This window comes from Centropristis striata, chromosome 12, assembly GCF_030273125.1.
Source record: "Centropristis striata isolate RG_2023a ecotype Rhode Island chromosome 12, C.striata_1.0, whole genome shotgun sequence".
Taxonomy (NCBI): domain Eukaryota; kingdom Metazoa; phylum Chordata; class Actinopteri; order Perciformes; family Serranidae; genus Centropristis; species Centropristis striata.
In genome coordinates this window covers 471,059-490,920 of record NC_081528.1, presented here as the reverse complement: position 1 = coordinate 490,920, position 19,862 = coordinate 471,059, and the positions used below count along the sequence as shown (strand labels likewise).

Below are 19,862 nucleotides of genomic sequence, written 5' to 3'. Positions count from 1 at the left end.
TTTTTGTCTTTTTTTTAGTTATTTTGTGTCTTTTTTTAGTCATTTTGTGTCTTTTTTTTTGTCATTTTGTGTCTTTTTTTTAGTCATTTTGTGTCTTTTTTTAGTCATTTTGTGTCTTTTTTTAGTCATTTTGTGTCTTTTTTTTAGTCATTTTGTGTCTTTTTTTAGTCATTTTGTGTTAGTGTTTTTAGTGTGTTTTTAGTCCTTTAGTCCAACATAAAAAGTGATTTTGAATCTTTTTTAACTTTCTAAACACTGTCATGCTGAATAAAGAATGTTAAATGTGTGAAATGTCCCATCTGAGAGGTTCCATCCAGTTCTATCATTGATCCTAAATGTATGAGAGCAGAGCAGCTGGAGCCGGGGTCAGAGGTCAACACGCCCCGTCCCTCCTGTCTGCTCTTATCTTGTTATTATTATGTGTTTTTTTGTATTATTTTGTGTGTATTTATGTCTTTTTTGTTTCTTGTGTGTTTTTATGTGTGTTTTTTGTATTTTTTGTGTTCAAAATGTTGATCCAGTCAGTCAAAATGAAAAAGTAATAATCAGGTGATTAAACTGGTGACAACATATAAACTTCTACTGACCAACATGGGTCAGAAACCACCTGGTGCATTAGAGAGTAGTGATTAAAAAAGGCTTTTATTCAAAAAGTGAGAAATGAAAACAATATATGAGGACGTATGATGATCAGAAACAAGTTATTAGAGGAAAACCTGAAATACTGAATGATGGAATTAATTTACTGTAAAGATATAAAATATAAAACCTCATTAAAGGGTTAAAGAGCTGCTGAGTCACTGCAGAATAAAGCATCATTAACAGCTGTTAACAGAACAAACAACAACAACAACAATAATATCATCAACGAGTCAATAGAAACTGTTGAACTCACTCAACGTGTCACTTTGATTCACCACAAACTGGTTTTATCTCCCAGCAGTAACACAGGAACACTGTGTGTGTGTGTGTGTGTGTGTGTGTGTGTGTGTGTGTGTGTGTGTGTGTGTGTGTGTGTGTGTGTGTGTGAGAGCCTGTTGATGCTTGTGGATGATGTCATCGCTGGTTGAATCATAAAAACATCCGGCTGAGTTCAGTTTGATTTTAACTCTTCAGCTGCTCAACTTCAGATTGTTAAAAACATTTAAAAAGTTTATTAAATATTTATGTTGTTTTGTTATTTATTAAAATACCCAAAAAACTATACAGAACAGCTGGAATTTATTTTTATTTATTTATCTATTTATTTATTTACTTATTTACTTATTTATTTATTTATTAATACATTCAGTCATTTCTGTTGTTATTTATTATATTGATTTAATCCTGTGTTTATTAATATTTTGTTTACACATTTATTTTATTCTTTTTTTAATTCATTTCCATATTATATTTATTTTTTCCTGTATTTATTTCCATATTTATTTTATTATTCCTCTATTAATGTCAACATATATATTTATTCCATATTTATTTATAATGTTTGTCTTATTTATTACCACATTTATTCAATTATTCCTGAATTTATTTCTTTATTCAGGCATTTATTTTTTAATGGATTTATTTAGTAATTTTTTTTTTTTTTTAATTGTTCCAGAATTACTGTATTTATGTTAACATATGTATTTATTTACATATTTATTTAAAATGTACCTGAACATATTTTAATCCTCATTTATTTTATTATTCCTGTATTTATTTATGCATTAATTTATTAATCCTGTATTTCAGTATTAATGTAAACATATATATCTATATATATATATATATATATATAGATATATATATATAGATATATATAGATATATAGATATAGATAGATATTTATTATTATTATTATTGTTTTTTCTTTATTCAGGCATTCATTTTTTAATGGATTGATTAATTAATTAATTTTTATAGATTTTATAAATTATTCTTTTATTCCTTTATGTATGTAAACATATATATATATATATATATATATATATATATATATGTATATATATATTTATTTACATATTTATATATATATTTATTTACATATTTATTTAAAATGTACCTGAACGTATTTATTACCTAATTTATTTAATTGTTCCTGTATTTATTTGTTTATTTCTTTACTTTAACATTGATAGGTCGTTCTTCTTCCTCCTTTTATTTAATACTTTAACTTTTTAATATGAAGTCTAGCAGGAGAAGTTAATATTTAATAATAATAATAATAATAATAATAGTGTGTGTGTGTGTGTGTGTGTGTGTGTGTGTGTGTGTGTGTGTGTGTGTGTGTGTGTGTCTGTGTGTGTGTGTGTGTGTGTCAGCTGAGCCAGATGTGTGTCTCCAGAAGCAGCTGGAGCGGTTTGAGTGGCAGCTGAGGATCCTGAAGGAGACCAATGGGAACCCGGCGAGGGCGGAGCTCCTGAGGGAGCACGCTGACGAGGAGGTGTGCTCCCTGGTCATCAGCATCCTCAACCAGGTGAGCTCACCTGGTGACCTCATCACCTGTCATCAACCTTATTCATCACATCCTGTTTACTAACATTACTCATGTAGATCTGATCTGATAGGCTTGTTTTCCTTCTGCTCATTAAATCCTCCTGTGAAACATATTAAATCTATAGAATCTCATTAAAAAAAAGAAAGTTTCCTGAATGTTGTAAAAAAAATGACAAAATGAGAAAAATAAGTGAAATTACCACAAACCACAAAATGTTTCAATTAGATACAAAATTACCAAAAATTAACAATAAAACATGTTAACCTCCCCCAAGAAAAGTTGCAGAATTACCAAGAAAAATAATAAAATGACAAAAAAAGACACAAAATTTCCAGAAAATACCTCAAAATGACAAAAAGCAGAGTTTTCTCCACATATTCTCACTATTGTCATGTTTCCAGCCTCTCCTGTCCTCTCCTCTCTGCTCTGTGTAAACAGCCTCTCCTGTCCTCTCCTCTCTGCTCTGTGTAAACAGCCTCTCCTGTCCTCTCCTCTCAGCTCTGTGTAAACAGCCTCTCCTGTCCTCTCCTCTCAGCTCTGTGTAAACAGCCTCTCCTGTCCTCTCCCCTCTGCTCTGTGTAAACAGCCTCTCCTGTCCTCTCCTCTCTGCTCTGTGTAAACAGCCTCTCCTGTCCTCTCCTCTCAGCTCTGTGTAAACAGCCTCTCCTGTCCTCTCCCCTCTGCTCTGTGTAAACAGCCTCTCCTGTCCTCTCCTCTCTGCTCTGTGTAAACAGCCTCTCCTGTCCTCTCCTCTCAGCTCTGTGTAAACAGCCTCTCCTGTCCTCTCCTCTCAGCTCTGTGTAAACAGCCTCTCCTGTCCTCTCCTCTCAGCTCTGTGTAAATTTTTAGAACAGAAACGTTTTAACTGATGATCCATTCACAGAAATACAAAATGAAAAAAATGCATCACAGAAATCTCCATAAAATAAAAAGTGTATCAAGTAAAGAAACGAAGTTGTAAAGTTCAGACTGAGTGTTGTTCTGCATCAGTAACACTGATCCATTCAGACTTCTGAACTGTTATTAATAAAGTTTCTGTTAATGGTTTAAAAAAAGAAAACGTTCTGTTCAAAGACGCTTCGAAGAGTTAAAGGATGTAAAAATATCTCTGAAACACTAAATGATTCACAGAGCTGCAGATAGACTTTATTTATTAGATAGATATGTTGTGTGTATTTATTAGATATATATATATATATATATATATATATATATATATATATAGATAGTATTGTTGTAAATAAGTTGTGTGTCTCAGTGCAGGAGGATCCTCCTCCTGTTCTCCTGTTGGTTAATGATTCTCCTCCTCCTGTTCTCCTGTTGGTTAATGATTCTCCTCCTCCTGTTCTCCTGTTGGTTTATTGTCTCTCACATGATTTTATTGGCAGAAGGAGGAAAAATTCTGCTTCATGATGAGAAACTGAGCCAGAGAAGTTATTCATAGACTCCTACGGCAGCCGGGCAGCAGAGACTCTGTATCACATTTACTGCTCTGTGTGGGGAATATGACTAAATATTAAACAAAAAGCTGTTTGTTTGTTTGGACTGTTGTTGTTACAGTTTATTAAAACAAAACTTTAGAAATGACTAAACATAAAAAGACACAAAATTACAAAAAAAAACATGTAAAATGATCAAAAGAGACACAAAGTTATCAAAAAAATACAGAAAATCACCAATAAAAGACACAAAATTACCAGCAAGATACAAAGTTACCAAAATAAGACAGAAAATTACACAAAAAAGCACACAAAATTACCTAAAATACCCCAAAAACCCACACAGAATTACAAAAAAAAAGGCACAGAATTACTAAAAAAGGACAAAATTACCAAAATAAGACAGAAAATTACCAAAATAAGACAGAAAATTACCCAAAGGGACAAAATAATACAACAGAAAAACAAAAGGCATAAAAAATGTCAAAGTTTTATTGTTTTTGTCTGTTAATGTAAAAATAAATGTCTTTAAATATCAACGAACATCGAAACACAGAAAATAAGAGTAAAAAGTTCCTGATGAGAAACTGAGCCGGAGAAGTTGTTCATAGACTCCTACGGCAGACTGTGTTCTTAATAAACAACAACATGTTTTGTTGATGTTATGAATCATATTTTCAGTTTATCTTCCATCAAACTGTTTCTCTGATGTGATTTCCAGGTGAAAAGTGAGACGACGGCTGATTTAAACGTTCTGCACGAAGAGAAAAATAAAACTGCTGCTGAAGAACACGAGAAACACCTGGAAGGTACAAAAACACAAAAACTACTGCAAATATGGAAATATACTTTAATACTTTACTACTACTACTACTACTACTACTACTACTACTACTTTAATTTCACTTAAACAAGTAAAACAGAATGTTAACTTCAGCTTTTCTACACATGATCTCCTTCACAGAGATAATAATAACAATAATAATAATAATAATAATAATAATATCTCTATTTCTTTACAGGATGTGGAGAAAGTTTTATTTAGTTTTCCCGTCTGTTCACCAAACGGCTAAATTAAACTTAAACGCTTCCTCATACCAAACAGATGGTTCCCTCTCCCAGGGGAAGCTGCTTTTAGAAATAAAAGCCCCACAAAGTGACTTTATCTCTGGAGTTCAGTGGTTTTAACTGGCTCAGCCAGAAGCCCAGGCCAAGGCTGTTTTTCAAAGTAAAAGCCCCAATAACTAGCTTTATCTTCAGAGTTTACCATAATAAAAGTCTGAGAGGAAATTGTGGCTTAACAGGAAACTCAGGACAAGTCTGTTTTCAAAATAAAACCCCCACAAACTAGCTCTATCTTAGGAGTTTACCAAAATAAAAGCCTGAGAGGAAATTGTGGCTTAACAGGAAACTCAGAACAAGTCTGTTTTCAAAATAAAACCCCCACAAACTCGCTATATCTTAGGAGTTTACCAAAATAAAAGCCTGAGAGGAAATTGTGGCTTAACAGGAAACCCAGGCCAAGGCTGTTTTTCAAAGTAAAAGCCCCACAAACTAGCTATATCTTAGGAGTTTACCAAAATAAAAGCCTGAGAGGAAATTGTGGCTTAACAGGAAACCCAGGCCAAGGCTGTTTTTCAAAGTAAAAGCCCCACAAACTAGCTATATCTTAGGAGTTTACCAAAATAAAAGCCTGAGAGGAAATTGTGGCTTAATGGGAAACTCAGGACAAGTCTGTTTTCAAAATAAAAGTACCACAAACTAGCTATATTTTAGGAGTTTACCATAATAAAAGCCTGAGATGTACCCAGGCCAAGGCTGTTTTTCAAAGTAAAAGTCCCACAAACTTAACTATATCTTAGTCGTTTACCATAATAAAAGCCTGAGAGGAAATTGTGGCTTAACAGAAAACTCAGGACAAGTCTGTTTTCAAAGTAAAAGCCCCACAAAGTAAATATATCTTAGCAGAGTCCTGATCACATTATATTTCTTGTCACCAATATTTATTAGTATTTATGTCCACACACCACGATAAAGTTTAAAATAAATAAAAATAAATAGTAAAACTATATTTTTTACAACCTTAAACTGTTCCCTAATGACATCACATGTTCAGTTATTATATTATTCTATTCTATAATTATATTATGTTATATAATAGATGCTGTCATTCAGGTTCCTGGCAGCTTTATACTCCGTTAATCAAACATGCATGTGAATGAATGAATGAATGAGTTTGTTTGTTTGTTGTTGTTGTTGTTTTGCTGCAGAGCTGCAGAATAAACAGGAAGAAGAGAAAACTCAGCTGACAGAAAAGTTTCAGGCTGCTGAAAACCTCCTGAAGGTGAAAACAGGATGAATATGAAGACGTCTTCATGTGTTTATTTACTGTTGTTCTTCCAGTTTGTTTACTGTTTGTTGTTGTTGTGGGTTAGGGTGAAGTGGATCAGCTGACAGCAGAGCTGCAGCGCTACAACCAGCTGAAGACACGAGTCCACCAGTCCACCTTCAAACAAGACCTGAGGAGGAACATCCAGGTTGGTTCATCACTTAGTAATAGTAGTTACTAACTGACTATTAGTCACATAGTCATGTTAGATTCATTTCATCATCTCACACACACACACTCACACACACACACACACAGAGACACACACACACACACACACACAGAGACACACACACTCTCACACACACACACACAGAGACACACACACACACACACACACAGAGACAAACACACTCTCACACACACACACACAGAGACACACACACACACACACACACAGAGACAAACACACTCTCACACACACACACACAGAGACACACACACACACACACACACACACACACAGAGACACACACACACACAGAGACACACACACACACACACACTCACACACAGAGACACACACACACAGAGACACACACACACACAGAGACACACACACACACAGAGACACACACACACTCACACACAGAGACACACACACACAGAGACACACACTCACACACTCACACACTCACACACACACTCACACACACACTCATCACTGCAGCAACACAACTAGCTGTTGTGCTACTAAAGAGACACAAAATTACCAAAAATACACAAAGCCTTTATGGTAATTTTGTGTCTTTTTTTGTAACACAAAAAATGACACAAAATGAAGTGTGTAAATCTAAATGTCATGGTGAATTTTGTCCCTTTTTTTGTAATTTTGTGTATTTTTTGGGTGATTTTGTGCCTTTTTTGTATTTTTGTGTCTTTTTTTTGTAATTGTGTGTCTTTTTTTGGTGATTTTGTGTCTTTTTTGTAATTTTGTGTCTTTTTGGTAATTTTGTGTCTTTTTTGTAATTTTGTGTCTTTTTTTGGTGATTTTGTGTCTTTTTTTGGTGATTTTGTCTTTTTTGTATTTTTGTGTCTTTTTGGTGATTTTGTGTATTTTTTTGGTAATTTTGTGTCTTTTTTGTAATTTTGTGTATTTTTTTGGTAATTTTGTGTCTTTTTTTGGTAATTTTGTGTATTTCTTTGGTAATTTTGTGTCTTTTTTGTAATTTTGTGTATTTTTTTGGTAATTTTGTGTATTTCTTTGGTAATTTTGTGTCTTTTTTGTAATTTTGTGTCTTTTTTTGGTGATTTTGTCTTTTTTGTATTTTTGTGTCTTTTTGGTGATTTTGTGTATTTTTTTGGTAATTTTGTGTCTTTTTTGTAATTTTGTGTCTTTTTTTTGGTAATTTTGTGTATTTCTTTGGTAATTTTGTGTCTTTTTTTGGTGATTTTGTGTCTTTTTTGTAATTTTGTGTCTTTTTTTGGTGATTTTGTGTCTTTTTTGTAATTTTGTGTCTTTTTTTGGTAATTTTGTGTCTTTTTTTGGTGATTGTGTAGCCTGGCTAACACCAGACCAAATCTCATTGGAGATCTAGTCTGGGAACCAGCCGTTCATTTCTCCGTAGAGGAGGTGTGGTTTACGATCCTCCGGAGCCGTTTATTGGACGCTTAGAATGTCTATCAAAGCGTCTGTAGGTAGCTCTTAGCCAATCAGATCAGTTATACCAGATGACGTAGTAGAGCTACAGAGATGGATGTTTGTTGTGTGTGTGTCTGTGAGAGAGTGTTGCTGCTGCTTTGCTTCTCCAGTTCTCGCTTTCTGCAAGATTATTTATTTTCACGCTTTATTCCCCCTCATGTCATTCAGCCACGCATCCACTGATTTTATGGGCAATAAACAAGCTGCTGGGGGTCTCTGGGGGCTCCGCTGTCCCCCGACTCGTAGCCAGATCACCGGTAGCGCCGGCTAATAGCCGGCGCTACCGGTGATCTGGCTACGAGCCGGGGGACAGCGGAGCCCCCAGAGACCTTTCACCTTTCAACTTTGGCTCTAAACTATTTAAAACACCATCTACAGCTAAAGAGAGTTTGGCGTCTGCAGCAGCCATGTTGGATCCGTAAGAAAACTACAAAACTACAAGCTTCCGCCTGTAGAGTAGTACGCGTCACCGTCTCTCCGTCCCTCCCCGCTCTGTGATTGGATCCTAAAACAGGCTCAGAAACCTCCCTGGTTTCCAGACCCTTTCACAGTTCGAAATTCGTTCGAAATTCAGTTCGTGCAAGGCATTCTGGGTATACCAGGCTAGTCATTTTGTGTATTTTTCTGGTGATTTTGTGTCTTTTTTGTAATTTTGTGTATTTTTCTGGTGATTTTGTGTCTTTTTTTGTAATTTTGTGTCTTTTTTGTAATTTTGTGTCTTTTTTGTAATTTTGTGTATTTTTCTGGTGATTTTGTGTCTTTTTTTGTAATTTTGTGTCTTTTTTCGTATTTCGTCTTTTTTGTAATTTTGTGTCTTTTTTTGGTCATTTTGTCTTTTTTGGTAAAAAAAAAAAAAAGACAAAAATGACCAAAAAAAGCCACAACATTCACCTTTAGATTTAGATTTCCACAATTGATTTCGTGCATTAAGACATTTATTTTTTTGTGTTCAAGTTTTCTGAGATTATTTTGGTGAATTTTTGATAAAAACCTGCAGACAGAGACCCTGAAGCAGCACGTTAACGTCCTGATGTCTAACGGATGCAGACAGATCTGTTCTCCTCCGTTTAAAGACTTTCACCCTGTGTGACAGGCCCACGGCAGCCCCGGTGCATTCTGGGAGTCTGAGCAGGAGTCTCTGCTGTTTGTGATCGAGATGAGGAGCCAGCAGCTGCAGGAGCAGAGCAGGAGGCTGCAGACCATGGAGCAGCTGGTGGGAGCTACTGACTCAGCATCAGACTGGCTTTAGTTCCTCTGAGATACTCTACAGACCTCTCACCGTCTGCTCCTCTCCTCCTCCTCTCCTCCTCCTCCTCTCCTCCTCTCCTCCTCTCCTCCTCCTCTCCTCCTCCTCCTCTCCTCCTCCTCCTCTCCTCCTCAGGTGGAGAAGAACCTGTCTCTGGAGGCCCAGGTGATCCAGACCCTGCAGCAGAAGGAGGAGCAGGAGATCCGGCTGGGCAGGAGTCAGACTCTCCTCCAGTAGGTGTTTGTGTCAGTGTGGCGCCTCCTGCTGGACCTCCTGCTGTTTGTGTCAGTGTGGCGCCTCCTGCTGGACCACCACAGCACCGCTCACAGCTCGCTTTTCAAAATAAAACCAGCCCTCCTCTTATGTTGGGGCTCAAATCAAATAACAATTATTTTAAAAATAGTTAAGAAACAAAATGACCAACAAAAAGACACAAAATTACCAAAAAAAGAATGTGAATTACTCAGAGAACAGAATCACAGAATTACCAAAAAAAAAAACGCACACAAAATTACCAAAAAGGCACAAATTATTTAAAAAAAAAAGACACAAAATTATTTTTTTTTAAAAAGACAAAATTACCACAAAAAAAAGACACATTATTTTTTTTAAAAGACACAAAATTATTTTAAAAAAAGACAAAATTACCAAAAAGGTACAAAATTAACAAAAAAAGACAAGTGTGGCGCCACCTGCTGGATGATTGGCGTCTGCACCACAACACCATTTACAGCTCGCTTTTCAAAATAAAATCAGAGTATTCAACCCTCCTCTTGTGTTGTGGGTCAAATCCACCCATTTCAAAGTTAAAAAATAATTTTAAAAATTGTTAAAAGTATTTTTTTTTCATAAAAAGAAAAAATTAAAAAATATAAAATAAAAATAAATAAAAAATCTGTCATGTAAAATCATTGTATTTTATATGTAGGTCTTTCCAATGCACATAAAAAAGTTTTAACCTGAATTTTTTAAATGAAAAACAAGTGAATTATCCTCATTGAAGCTGATCAGTGAGAACTAAATATTAGTAGTAATGGAGTTATTAATGAAATATAAACAATGTTTGTTGGGATTTTTTAAGTTTCTGACACTTTGTGATAATTAAACATGCCTGGGGTTAGTGCTTATACACTCCAGTTTATTAGGTACACAAAACAAAAACAGAAAAACCTTCAAATGATCAGGATTTATTATAAGGGGAGAAATCTCCTGTTAAATATCTTGTTTTTAATTCATCACATCTAACAAGAACTCCAGAATCCAGTAAAATAAAATGATTTCTGGTCCTGGTTTTTGACCTAAAATTACAGAGGATTCCACTTTGCACCTTATTTTTGAAAATATTGAATATTTTGTGTTTTTGCCCTCGAGAAAACCGGTGTTTCATTTGACAAAAAGGGTTATAAAAACGTTTAAAAAAAAGGTTTGATGCGGTGAAAGTTTTTATTTTATTTCATATATGTCACATTTTTATTACACTTGTATGAAAGGGCCCAATTTGGGACCCAAAGGTTTAAAGTGTATGTTAATTTAAAAAGAGGCCTCGAGGGTTAAATTTATCAGGTTTTAATCAATTTAATGTCCAAATTGTTCAGAAAACTTCATGACCTGCAAGCTAAAAATGATCAATATCAACAGAATGTGAAATTATCCTTAAAAGATCCTGGAGAAGTTTTCCTGCCTAGTTTGATGATGCGTTTAAATAGCTTTCCTGTACTTTGAGGTTAATGCTAACTTGGCATGCTAACGCTAATATTCCAACTTTATAAAGTATTATGTGACGATCCAGAGCGAAGACATTGAAAAAACCAGATGTAACATGCTAACCACCACCATGTAAACATCCATTAGTCAGTAAAGTGTTTGATAACTCACTAAAGCTACTGTTGGGATGTTAGCATGTTAGCATTCAGCGTAAATTACAACACACAAAAAGTTGTTCCAGTATTTAGCTCCACGTTGTGGGTTTTTTTTCTCACAATTATAGTGTTTTAAAAATGTTTATCCATCAAACAATTTTATTTCAGTTGTGTAATAATGCTAATGCTAATGGAGATGCTAATGTGGCGCTAAACATTCAGTGTCAGAAAGTGACTCAGCAGAATTAATCCGTGTCCTCTAACAGCTTTGTGGTTTAGTAACTGTTTACTTTTGGGAAGCTAGTTAGCTAGTTAGCTGGTTAACTAACTAATTATATTCTAGCTAGCTGCTAACAGTTTTGCACTAGCAAGCTAAAGTAGCTCACAAAGTTAGCTGGGTCACTAACGGTTAGCTTCAGGTTTCAGCTAACAGGCTAGCAAGCTTTAGTACGAGGCAGATAATCACTTTAAACTGATAAAAGAAAGTGACTCAGCAAAATTAATCCGTGTCCTCTAACAGCTTTGTTCTTTAGTGACAGTTTACTTTTGGGAAGCTAGTTAGCTAATTAGCTGGCAGCTGGTTCACTAACTAATTACATGCTAGCTAGCTGCTAACAGTTTGCCTAGCTTGAAGGGAGGTTTAAATGCCTTTTCTTTGGTCGTTATCACCAGTTTTGAGTCCCGTCTGCTTCTGTTTCTCAGGCAGCTGTCGAAGGAGCAGCAGGACCTGAAGGGGGCGCTGGAGAGGCAGCTGGTGATGAACCAGAAGCTTTCTCAGGAAAAAGAGCAGCTGATGTTCAAACTGAGGCACCGAGACTCGTGTCCGACCATCCACCTGCCGGCCATGATGCAGGAGATCTCGCCCAGATGATCTGGTGGATCCTGAGACTCTCCGTGTAGATAGAAACTTTAATTATTCACCAGTCGGTCCTGGTTCACCGCTCAGGAGTCTGAACCGGCTTCAAACCGGATCAACGACCGGATAACTCCCATTTTAACTGCATCTCCACTGGTTCTAATGCAGCTGAACAACGAGGGATCCAGAGATCAGATCCACGTCAGTTCTGCTGGGACCAGAAGCTGTGAACACACTGTAACGAGCCAGACAACAGTTTGGACCTCAGATATCTCCAGAGCTGCCACAACGTCTTCTTTCCTGTTTGTTTGTTGGTATTTTGTCAAGAGAAGTGGCTGTTTATGACAGTTTGAACCTCAATTATGAATCAGGCAACGATAACGGATCCGTTCGGCAGCAACCTGAGAGTTCGGTCACACCAGAAAGTCTCTTTTCCCTTTCTTATGAGACACAAAATCCCCCAAAAAAGACACAAAATCAGGAAAAAAAGACCCAAAATCCCCCCAATAAGACCGCAAATCCCCCCAAAAAGACACAAAATCACCAAAAGCCTTGCTGCAGTAAAGCCAGCTAAGGATTGTGGGTAGTGTAGTACTTCTCCATGACATTGCAAATAAGATACGGCTGGTTTCTGTGGCTTCTTTAGGAGCATAAACCTCGGCTGCTAATGGCCGATAATGAACCACCGGAGACAGAATATGAACAAGATTTAACTGCTGAACGTCTCGCCGTCTCCGTGTTTTTTCCGTATTTTATCTCGTCAATAAAACTGGTGAGATAGTCTGAGTTGGTGAAAGTTGACTGGTCTTCTATCTTCGTCTCCGTTAACTGGTCCACTGATCGTGCCGAGGCTTCAGCTGCTGGTGTGACTGTTTGATAAAGTGCCTCACAGACTCTCACACTGATGGATCATGCAGACAGGAAGCTGGATCTACTGGATCCACTGGATCCACTGGATCCCAGGCTCACGACATGATTTACCTCAAAGCTCTCGAAGGTTCAAACTCCAACTCTCTTTACCTGTTCTACTCCGTGGAAGAAGCAAAACTTCTCCAGTTTCACAGGAAAAATCATCAATCAACTCAAACTTTTGTCTTCCTTTTTGCTCACAAACAGAACTCAGGAAGGTTTCCGATCCGGTTCCACCACAAACGGACTCTCCTGAAGTCGTACAACTGTTGTTTTCGTGTTCCAGGTAAACTTGGACAAACTTTCTTCAGGTGCTTGACGGTTCAAACCATCAACGGTTCTTCCAGGAACTTCCGGATGTTAAAGGTTCCAGAAAGTACAATCAGTTCTTAATATAAATGGACTTCTGTAACTGCTCCCATCTGAAGAGGTGTAAAGTTTCCACTTGAGGTTGTTCAGAAGACAATAAGACGTCAAAAAGCCTCTTAGAAGATCTTCACAGTCACCTTCATAAAGGATTCTCTCAGATTTCCATCTGATCCCAAACTACGACTTTTTTAAAAGTTACTTTTGCTCAAAATATTCATAATAAATTCAATCTTTGTACCTGGACGTCCTGCTGGAGAGTTCAGGATTCAAACCCGGACTGTTACGACTTTTACCAACTGTGATTTACTTTCTAATGCCAAATGTTTCGTCAGTTTGCTTTTACTCACTTCCTGTTGGCGTGCCTTGTTTTCACGTTTCTGATTCGTGTCACAGCTTTTTCACGTCTCTTGATGTTTTTATCGGCTGACGCACGTCAACGTAGAGTTAACCTTCACTTTCAGAGTCGCGTGTTTCTGTTCAGTTTTCAGGAGCTAAACAAACAAACAAACTGCATTGAGCCGTTTATTTTGGTGTCTTGAGTGAGTTTTATAAGCCTCTGGAACATTTTCTTTACATGCAGTGGACTGTTTTCAGTTCCTTCAATCAAAAATGACAGCTAGCAATCAATTCTAGTGTTGTAGCCTCTTGGCTATCAAAGTCAGTTGAGTTAAACCTCCATTTTTTTTAGTGATCCGCTAATCTTTCATAGCTACGGGCAAGTTTTATCTCCTCTGCATACTTGTAGAAGAAATCACAGAATCCCTGTTAGCTTTCCTGTACTTTAAGGCTAATGCTAACATTCAGACTTGCTAATATAATCATACTTTTTCAAATTCTACGGTTGGAACTCAGTGGAAGCATGTTACATGGTAAAACGACTAAGTTGAGTTTTATTCAGTTAAAAAGGATAACTAGCTAAACTAACATCTGTGTTCTTAGCATGCTAGCATCTTAGCTTACCTCATGATAACTTGTGTATTTGGTTTATCTTTAAATTTTACCTAAAACTTCAGACATACCTCAAGAACAAATGACAGAATCCCTGTTAGCTTTCCTGTACTTTGAGATTAATGCTAACATGGCATGCTAACGCTAGTATTCCAACTTTATAAAGTATTATGTGACGATCCAGGGCGAAGACATTGAAAAGAAATAGATGTAACATGCTAACCACCACCATGTAAACATCCATTAGTCAGTAAAGTGTTTGTTAACCTGCTACTGTTGGAATGTTAGCATGTTAGCATTTAGCGCAAATTACAACACTCAAGAAGTTGTTACAGTATTTAGCTCCACGTTGTGGGGAATTTGTTTTACAATTATCGTGTTTTAAAAATGTTTATCCATCAAACAATTTTATTTCAGTTGTGTAATAATTAAATCATCATAGGAGATGCTAATGTGGCGCTAAACATTCAGTGTCAGAAAGTGACTCAGCAGAATTAATCCGTGTCCTCTAACAGTTTTGTGATTTAGTAACTGTTTACTTTTGGGAAGCTAGTTAGCTGGCTAGCTGGTTAACTAACTAATTATATGCTAGTTGGCTGCTAACAGTTTGGCACGAGTTAAAATAGGTCACAAAGTTAGCTGGGGCGCTAACGGTATGCTTCAAGTTTCAGCTAACAGGCTAGCAAGCTTGATAATCAGATTATCACTTTAAACTGATAAAAGAAAGTGACTCAGCAAAATTAATTTGTCCTCGAACAGCTTTGTTCTTTAGTGACAGTTTACTTTTTTGGGGAAATAGTTAGCCGGTTAACTGACTTATTATATGGTAACTAGCTGCTAACAGTTTTGCGCTAGCAAGCTAAAATAGCTCATAGCTGAAATAGTTGGGTCGCTAACAGTTAGCTTCAAGCTTGAGCTAACAGGCTAGCTAGCTTGGTCACTAGATTATCGGCTTAAGCTAATAAAATTAAATTTTATATTCAAGGAAAGCAGCTGACATGAACATTAATGACTCAGTTAATGTGACAGTTTATGCTTTTGGATGCGTTCTTTTTTTTTTTTTTTACTATAAAATTAGCAAACATTTAAGCCGTTAGCGACGAGTCAACAAGGAAAGTTTGTGTGATTTAATGCAGGTGTGAATCATAAACAGCTGTTTACTGTCAGAGGTTTCTTTAATGTCTAAAACATATTTTAAGTTAAACAATCACAACAATAATCACTGTAAACGCCTTTAAAAGCTTCTGTTGCTTCTCAGAGATGTGAACTTATTGCCATGTTGTCTGTTTAGGTTTTTTTAGTATTTCTGCTTCTCGTTACCGTGACGATGGATTTGTGGGATGTGATGTTTGAATTGCCAAAAAAGCAAAACGTGTGTCAGTGTTTTGACGACTCTTTCTCCTTATGCACGAGCACTTTGACCAGTAATATTTACCAGGTTTGTATAAGAGAGATTTTTTTCATGTTGTATAGTTTTTAATTTTTTTCTCGGCTTCTTAAAAACTGACTGTGTAAAAACTAATTTCATCTTTTCTTGGTTGGATTTAAATCCAGCGGTTTATCCTTTTTGTTTTTGGCTTGACTTAATAAAAAGCTGCAACTTAAAACTGATTATGTCGAGTGTTTATGTCGATATCGACAACAAACAAAACACAAAAAAAGAAAATATTAACCATTGCATGTTGCATATTATTATTATTATTATGTTCTTTTACCATAATTTATGTTTTATCTTCACAATATCTTTATATATTTAGTCGTTTTGGTGTAAATCTGTGAGACGACATCACTGATTTGAATATAAGAAATAAAAACGAGTGAAATAAATGTTGCATTAGGAAATAAAAGTCCCTGAAATTAATAAAAGTAGTCCTTTTTCAAAATATGTGATTTTAAAAGCTTATATAATAATATATATTTATTTACTTATTATTTATATTGACCTATATTTAAATTAATCATAGATTTCTTTCCCTTTTCATGTATTTCAGGATTTATTTCAGGCATTTATTTATAAAATATATTTATTTAATGACTTAAATGGCGTTATGTAAAGATCAGTCTCAAGCTTAATTTCTAAAGAACTGATGTGGTATTATGAAGGACTAAAGCAAGAAATAAAAGCACAAATTATCAACAAAAAAAAGAAAGCTGAATAAGTGAATCCATGTATAAATAAATGACCTAATAAATAAGCAAAATTATAATGAAAATGTATAAATGAAAGCACAAATTATGGAACGAATGAATGAATAAATAAAGAAGTAAATGACATGATGAATACAATTATAAAGACAAATGCACAAATTATCAAAGAAATGCTGAATAAATGAATGATCAGAAAGCTAGATTGTGTGTAGTAGAGCGGTGTGAGCTGTAGGGGGCAGCAGAGGGCAGTTAGAGGTTCTGTTACAGGAGAGTTAGAAGCTAATTCAGAAACACATCAATGCACAAATGCCCTTTCACAGCATTAAAAGTCATAATATTTAGTGCATCCGTCCTGTCTTTAACCCTCTAAAGTCTCTAAAAGCTCCAAATAATCCAGACTTGTTGCCTCCATCAGAGTATAAAACAAAGCAGCGTGGAGCCCTACTGTACATTGACCTCTAAAGTTCTGGCTGTAAACTCCATGAGGCCAGTTTCAGTTTGATGATGATATACCAAGTAAAACTGGAGACAAGCTCAAATAGATTTAGTATCAAATGATAGAACTGGATGGAACCCTCTTATATGGTAGATTTGACACCTTTGGTCGCATTTGAAACATTTAAAATTCTTTATTCAGCATGATAGTGTTTTGAAAATAAAATAAAAGAGATTCAAAATCACATTTTATGTTGGACTAAAGGACTAAAAAAGACACAAAAGGACTAAAAAAGACACAAAATGACTAAAAAAGACACAAAATGACCAAAAAAGACACAAAATGACTAAAAGAAGACACAAAAGGACTAAAAAAGACACAAAATGACTAAAAAAGACACAAAATGACTAAAAAGACACAAAATGACCAAAAAAGACACAGGACTAAAAAAGACACAAAATGACTAAAAGAAGACACAAAAGGACTAAAAAAGACACAAAAGGACTAAAAAAGACACAAAATGACCAAAAAAGACACAAAGGGACTAAAAAAAAGACAAAGGGACTAAAAAAAAGACAAAAGGACTAAAAAAAGACACAAAATGACTAAAAGAAGATACAAAAGGACTAAAAAAAAGACAAAAGGACTAAAAAAGACACAAAATGACCCAAATTGTTCCTCTAAACACACCAGAGCCAAATCAAATGGAGTCCCACTAGAATAAAAACCAGAGTTGATGACAGGATCACACACAATCACAAGATCACATTTATGTTGGTTTTTCTTTGTTTCTCTTTGGTTCTAAATGTTGATCCAGTAAGTCAGAATAAAACATCAGTTATTATTATCAGGTCATATAGGTGAAAAAAATATACCAACATGGCATTTAAACATTGTTTAAGTGGTGAATACAGGCAGGATGGAAAGATTCAAACATGGAGGAAATAGAGTTAAAAGACTCCAGAGAGTTAGAGTCCTCTCCAGAAATGTGATCCATGTTGCATCCTTGCAGGTTTGATGAAAGCTGGACAAGTGTTTTCTGTAATCCTGCTGACACACAGACACGTGATCTTCTTCACAGAGCAAATAATAATATCTTTAATTTCTATCAGGGTTCTGAATAGATAGAGATCTTCTATATCCTCTACGGAGAGATCCACCAGGTACAAGACTCACCTCCTCTCCATCATGTATCCAGCTGAGAACGTCCGTCAGAGCAGGAGGACTCCCTGAACCAGAGTCCAGATCCAGAAGATGGAGTCTATTGCGTTGAGAGACCAGTTGATCAAATCCATGATCTTTAGTTTGGAGGGCAGTGCAGAGAGAGGCGTCCAAAGTATAAGTCTCATACAAGAACATCAGCAGAGCAGGGAGGTCAGATGACTGTAGGTCTGGATCTAATAACAAATCTTGGGTGTTAGATTGTAACAAAAACAGATATAACTTTCGGTACAACAACGTCCAAACTCCCGTCTCAGGTCCTCGGTCCTCCAGAGTGGGAGTGTACCTGGATCACAGAACAGGTATTCTGTCCTTCTACAGCGTCTCTGAAACCATGACCCTCCTCCACAGAGTCCAGACCACGTTCACTCAGCCGCTCCACGCTGGAGTTGATGTTTATTGGTTTGGTGGAGTCTCTGCTGAGTTCTGTAGACTCAAATAAACAGAAATGATTTAAAGCAGTAGTTATGAGGATGAGGTACCATGGTCGTTTTCAGTCTTTATATTGTAATTATGTGCCTTTCTTTTGGATATTTACATCTTTTTTGTAATTATGTGTCTCTTTTATTAATTTATGCCTTTTGGTTGTTTGGTTTTGTTTTATAGTTAGGGCCTCGGGGCAATCGCACAGAGCACTGGTCCCATACAGCAATATCTGTAGGGACCACTTTTTCTTCTTCCTCTTCCGGACGCAATTTCATCCCGCTACTAGTCCTGCAACAAAGAGTTGCAGGACAAATTATATATCAAAATGTGCGGTTTGATCGGGATCGGTGTGCTATTACTTTTCTCTACAGAATACGAAAAACTGCCCAAAGTTTTGCATTGAAATGAATGGGACGGCCGAAAGAAAATGAGCAAAAAAGAACAATAATTGGAGATTTTCAAATGTCTACTCCTCCGGAATTATTTCACCTAGAGACTCCATTTAAACTTTAAACAGTAGACACAAGTCTTGTGTATCGGTGTATTAATCCACGTTTCGATAGGTCATATAGTTTTTTATCAATCCCTGTTCAATGACCATGATCATTTTTGGAGAAATTCTGAGATTATAATGGGTGTGTATTGCACGGAATGTTCGTGTCACAGTGTGTGACATCATCGCCAGAGTGTAGAGGGAGAGAAGAAACTGTCAAAAAATAAATTTGAAAACTGCGCTCCAGGCCGCAAATTCCACTCTACAGAAATAATTTATACATAGAAACGTAGGAAAATTAGTCTTCTCCCTCACAATCCTCTGGTAAAGCTGTCAGAGTTATAGTTTGGGCGTAGGACGCACAGATGATCCACCAACACCACCAACAGTTGTTGTGGATGGAGCAGGCTCTTCACCAGCTCCAGGGTGACGGGGCTCAATGGGAGGTGGATGGGTGGAGACCCTTGGCCTCAGAGGGCTTCACCACAGCTGCATTACCTGACAGGAAATGAGAAAAGACAAGATTGTCACAAGATAGAAACACACAATCCGCTCTAATAAGTTACATTTATTTCTATTTTCCTCTAAAATGACCCATTTTCACCCCCTTGTCCCCAATAATCTTGTTTTCTTCCACTTTCCCTTGGTTGAAAACAGCTTCAAGTTCTTTAGTTTACTAGTAATGAAACAGTTTGTAAAATGCTGAAGGCTCTAAATAAGCTAAAGGAGAAAAAGAAGATGGTGTCTGAGTTTAGAACATTATGATATGAGTGTATGGAGTCTATCCTCATGATCTATTGTGACTTATATAAGTTGTTGCTGCAGTTTGTCAGCTGATAGCATTTGTTACACAGATTTGGTGCTAAATTTGACCTTTTTTTCTCTTGATGATCAATTGAAATGTGCAACAATCGCTACAAAATGCCACATTAAGGCACCAAGACCTGGAGGAACACCAGAGAACAATCCAGACTGGAGATTTCTGCATTTCTTGGATTGTGTGTC

The 19,862-nt window shown here is 36.2% G+C and overlaps 1 protein-coding gene across 1 annotated transcript in view; it reads left to right on the top strand.

The window, feature by feature from the left end:
* Positions 1-15,740, top strand: part of ccdc69 (coiled-coil domain containing 69) — a 33,647-nt gene extending 17,907 nt beyond the window's left edge. Inside the window, exons 3-9 of the mRNA XM_059346998.1 lie at positions 2,301-2,455; positions 4,637-4,724; positions 6,186-6,259; positions 6,351-6,452; positions 9,040-9,159; positions 9,328-9,425; positions 11,754-15,740. Coding sequence (XP_059202981.1) covers positions 2,301-2,455; positions 4,637-4,724; positions 6,186-6,259; positions 6,351-6,452; positions 9,040-9,159; positions 9,328-9,425; positions 11,754-11,922 — 806 coding nt within the window. The 3' untranslated portion in view covers positions 11,923-15,740. The remainder of the gene's footprint in view (positions 1-2,300; positions 2,456-4,636; positions 4,725-6,185; positions 6,260-6,350; positions 6,453-9,039; positions 9,160-9,327; positions 9,426-11,753) is intronic.
* Positions 15,741-19,862: the final 4,122 nt, after the last annotated feature.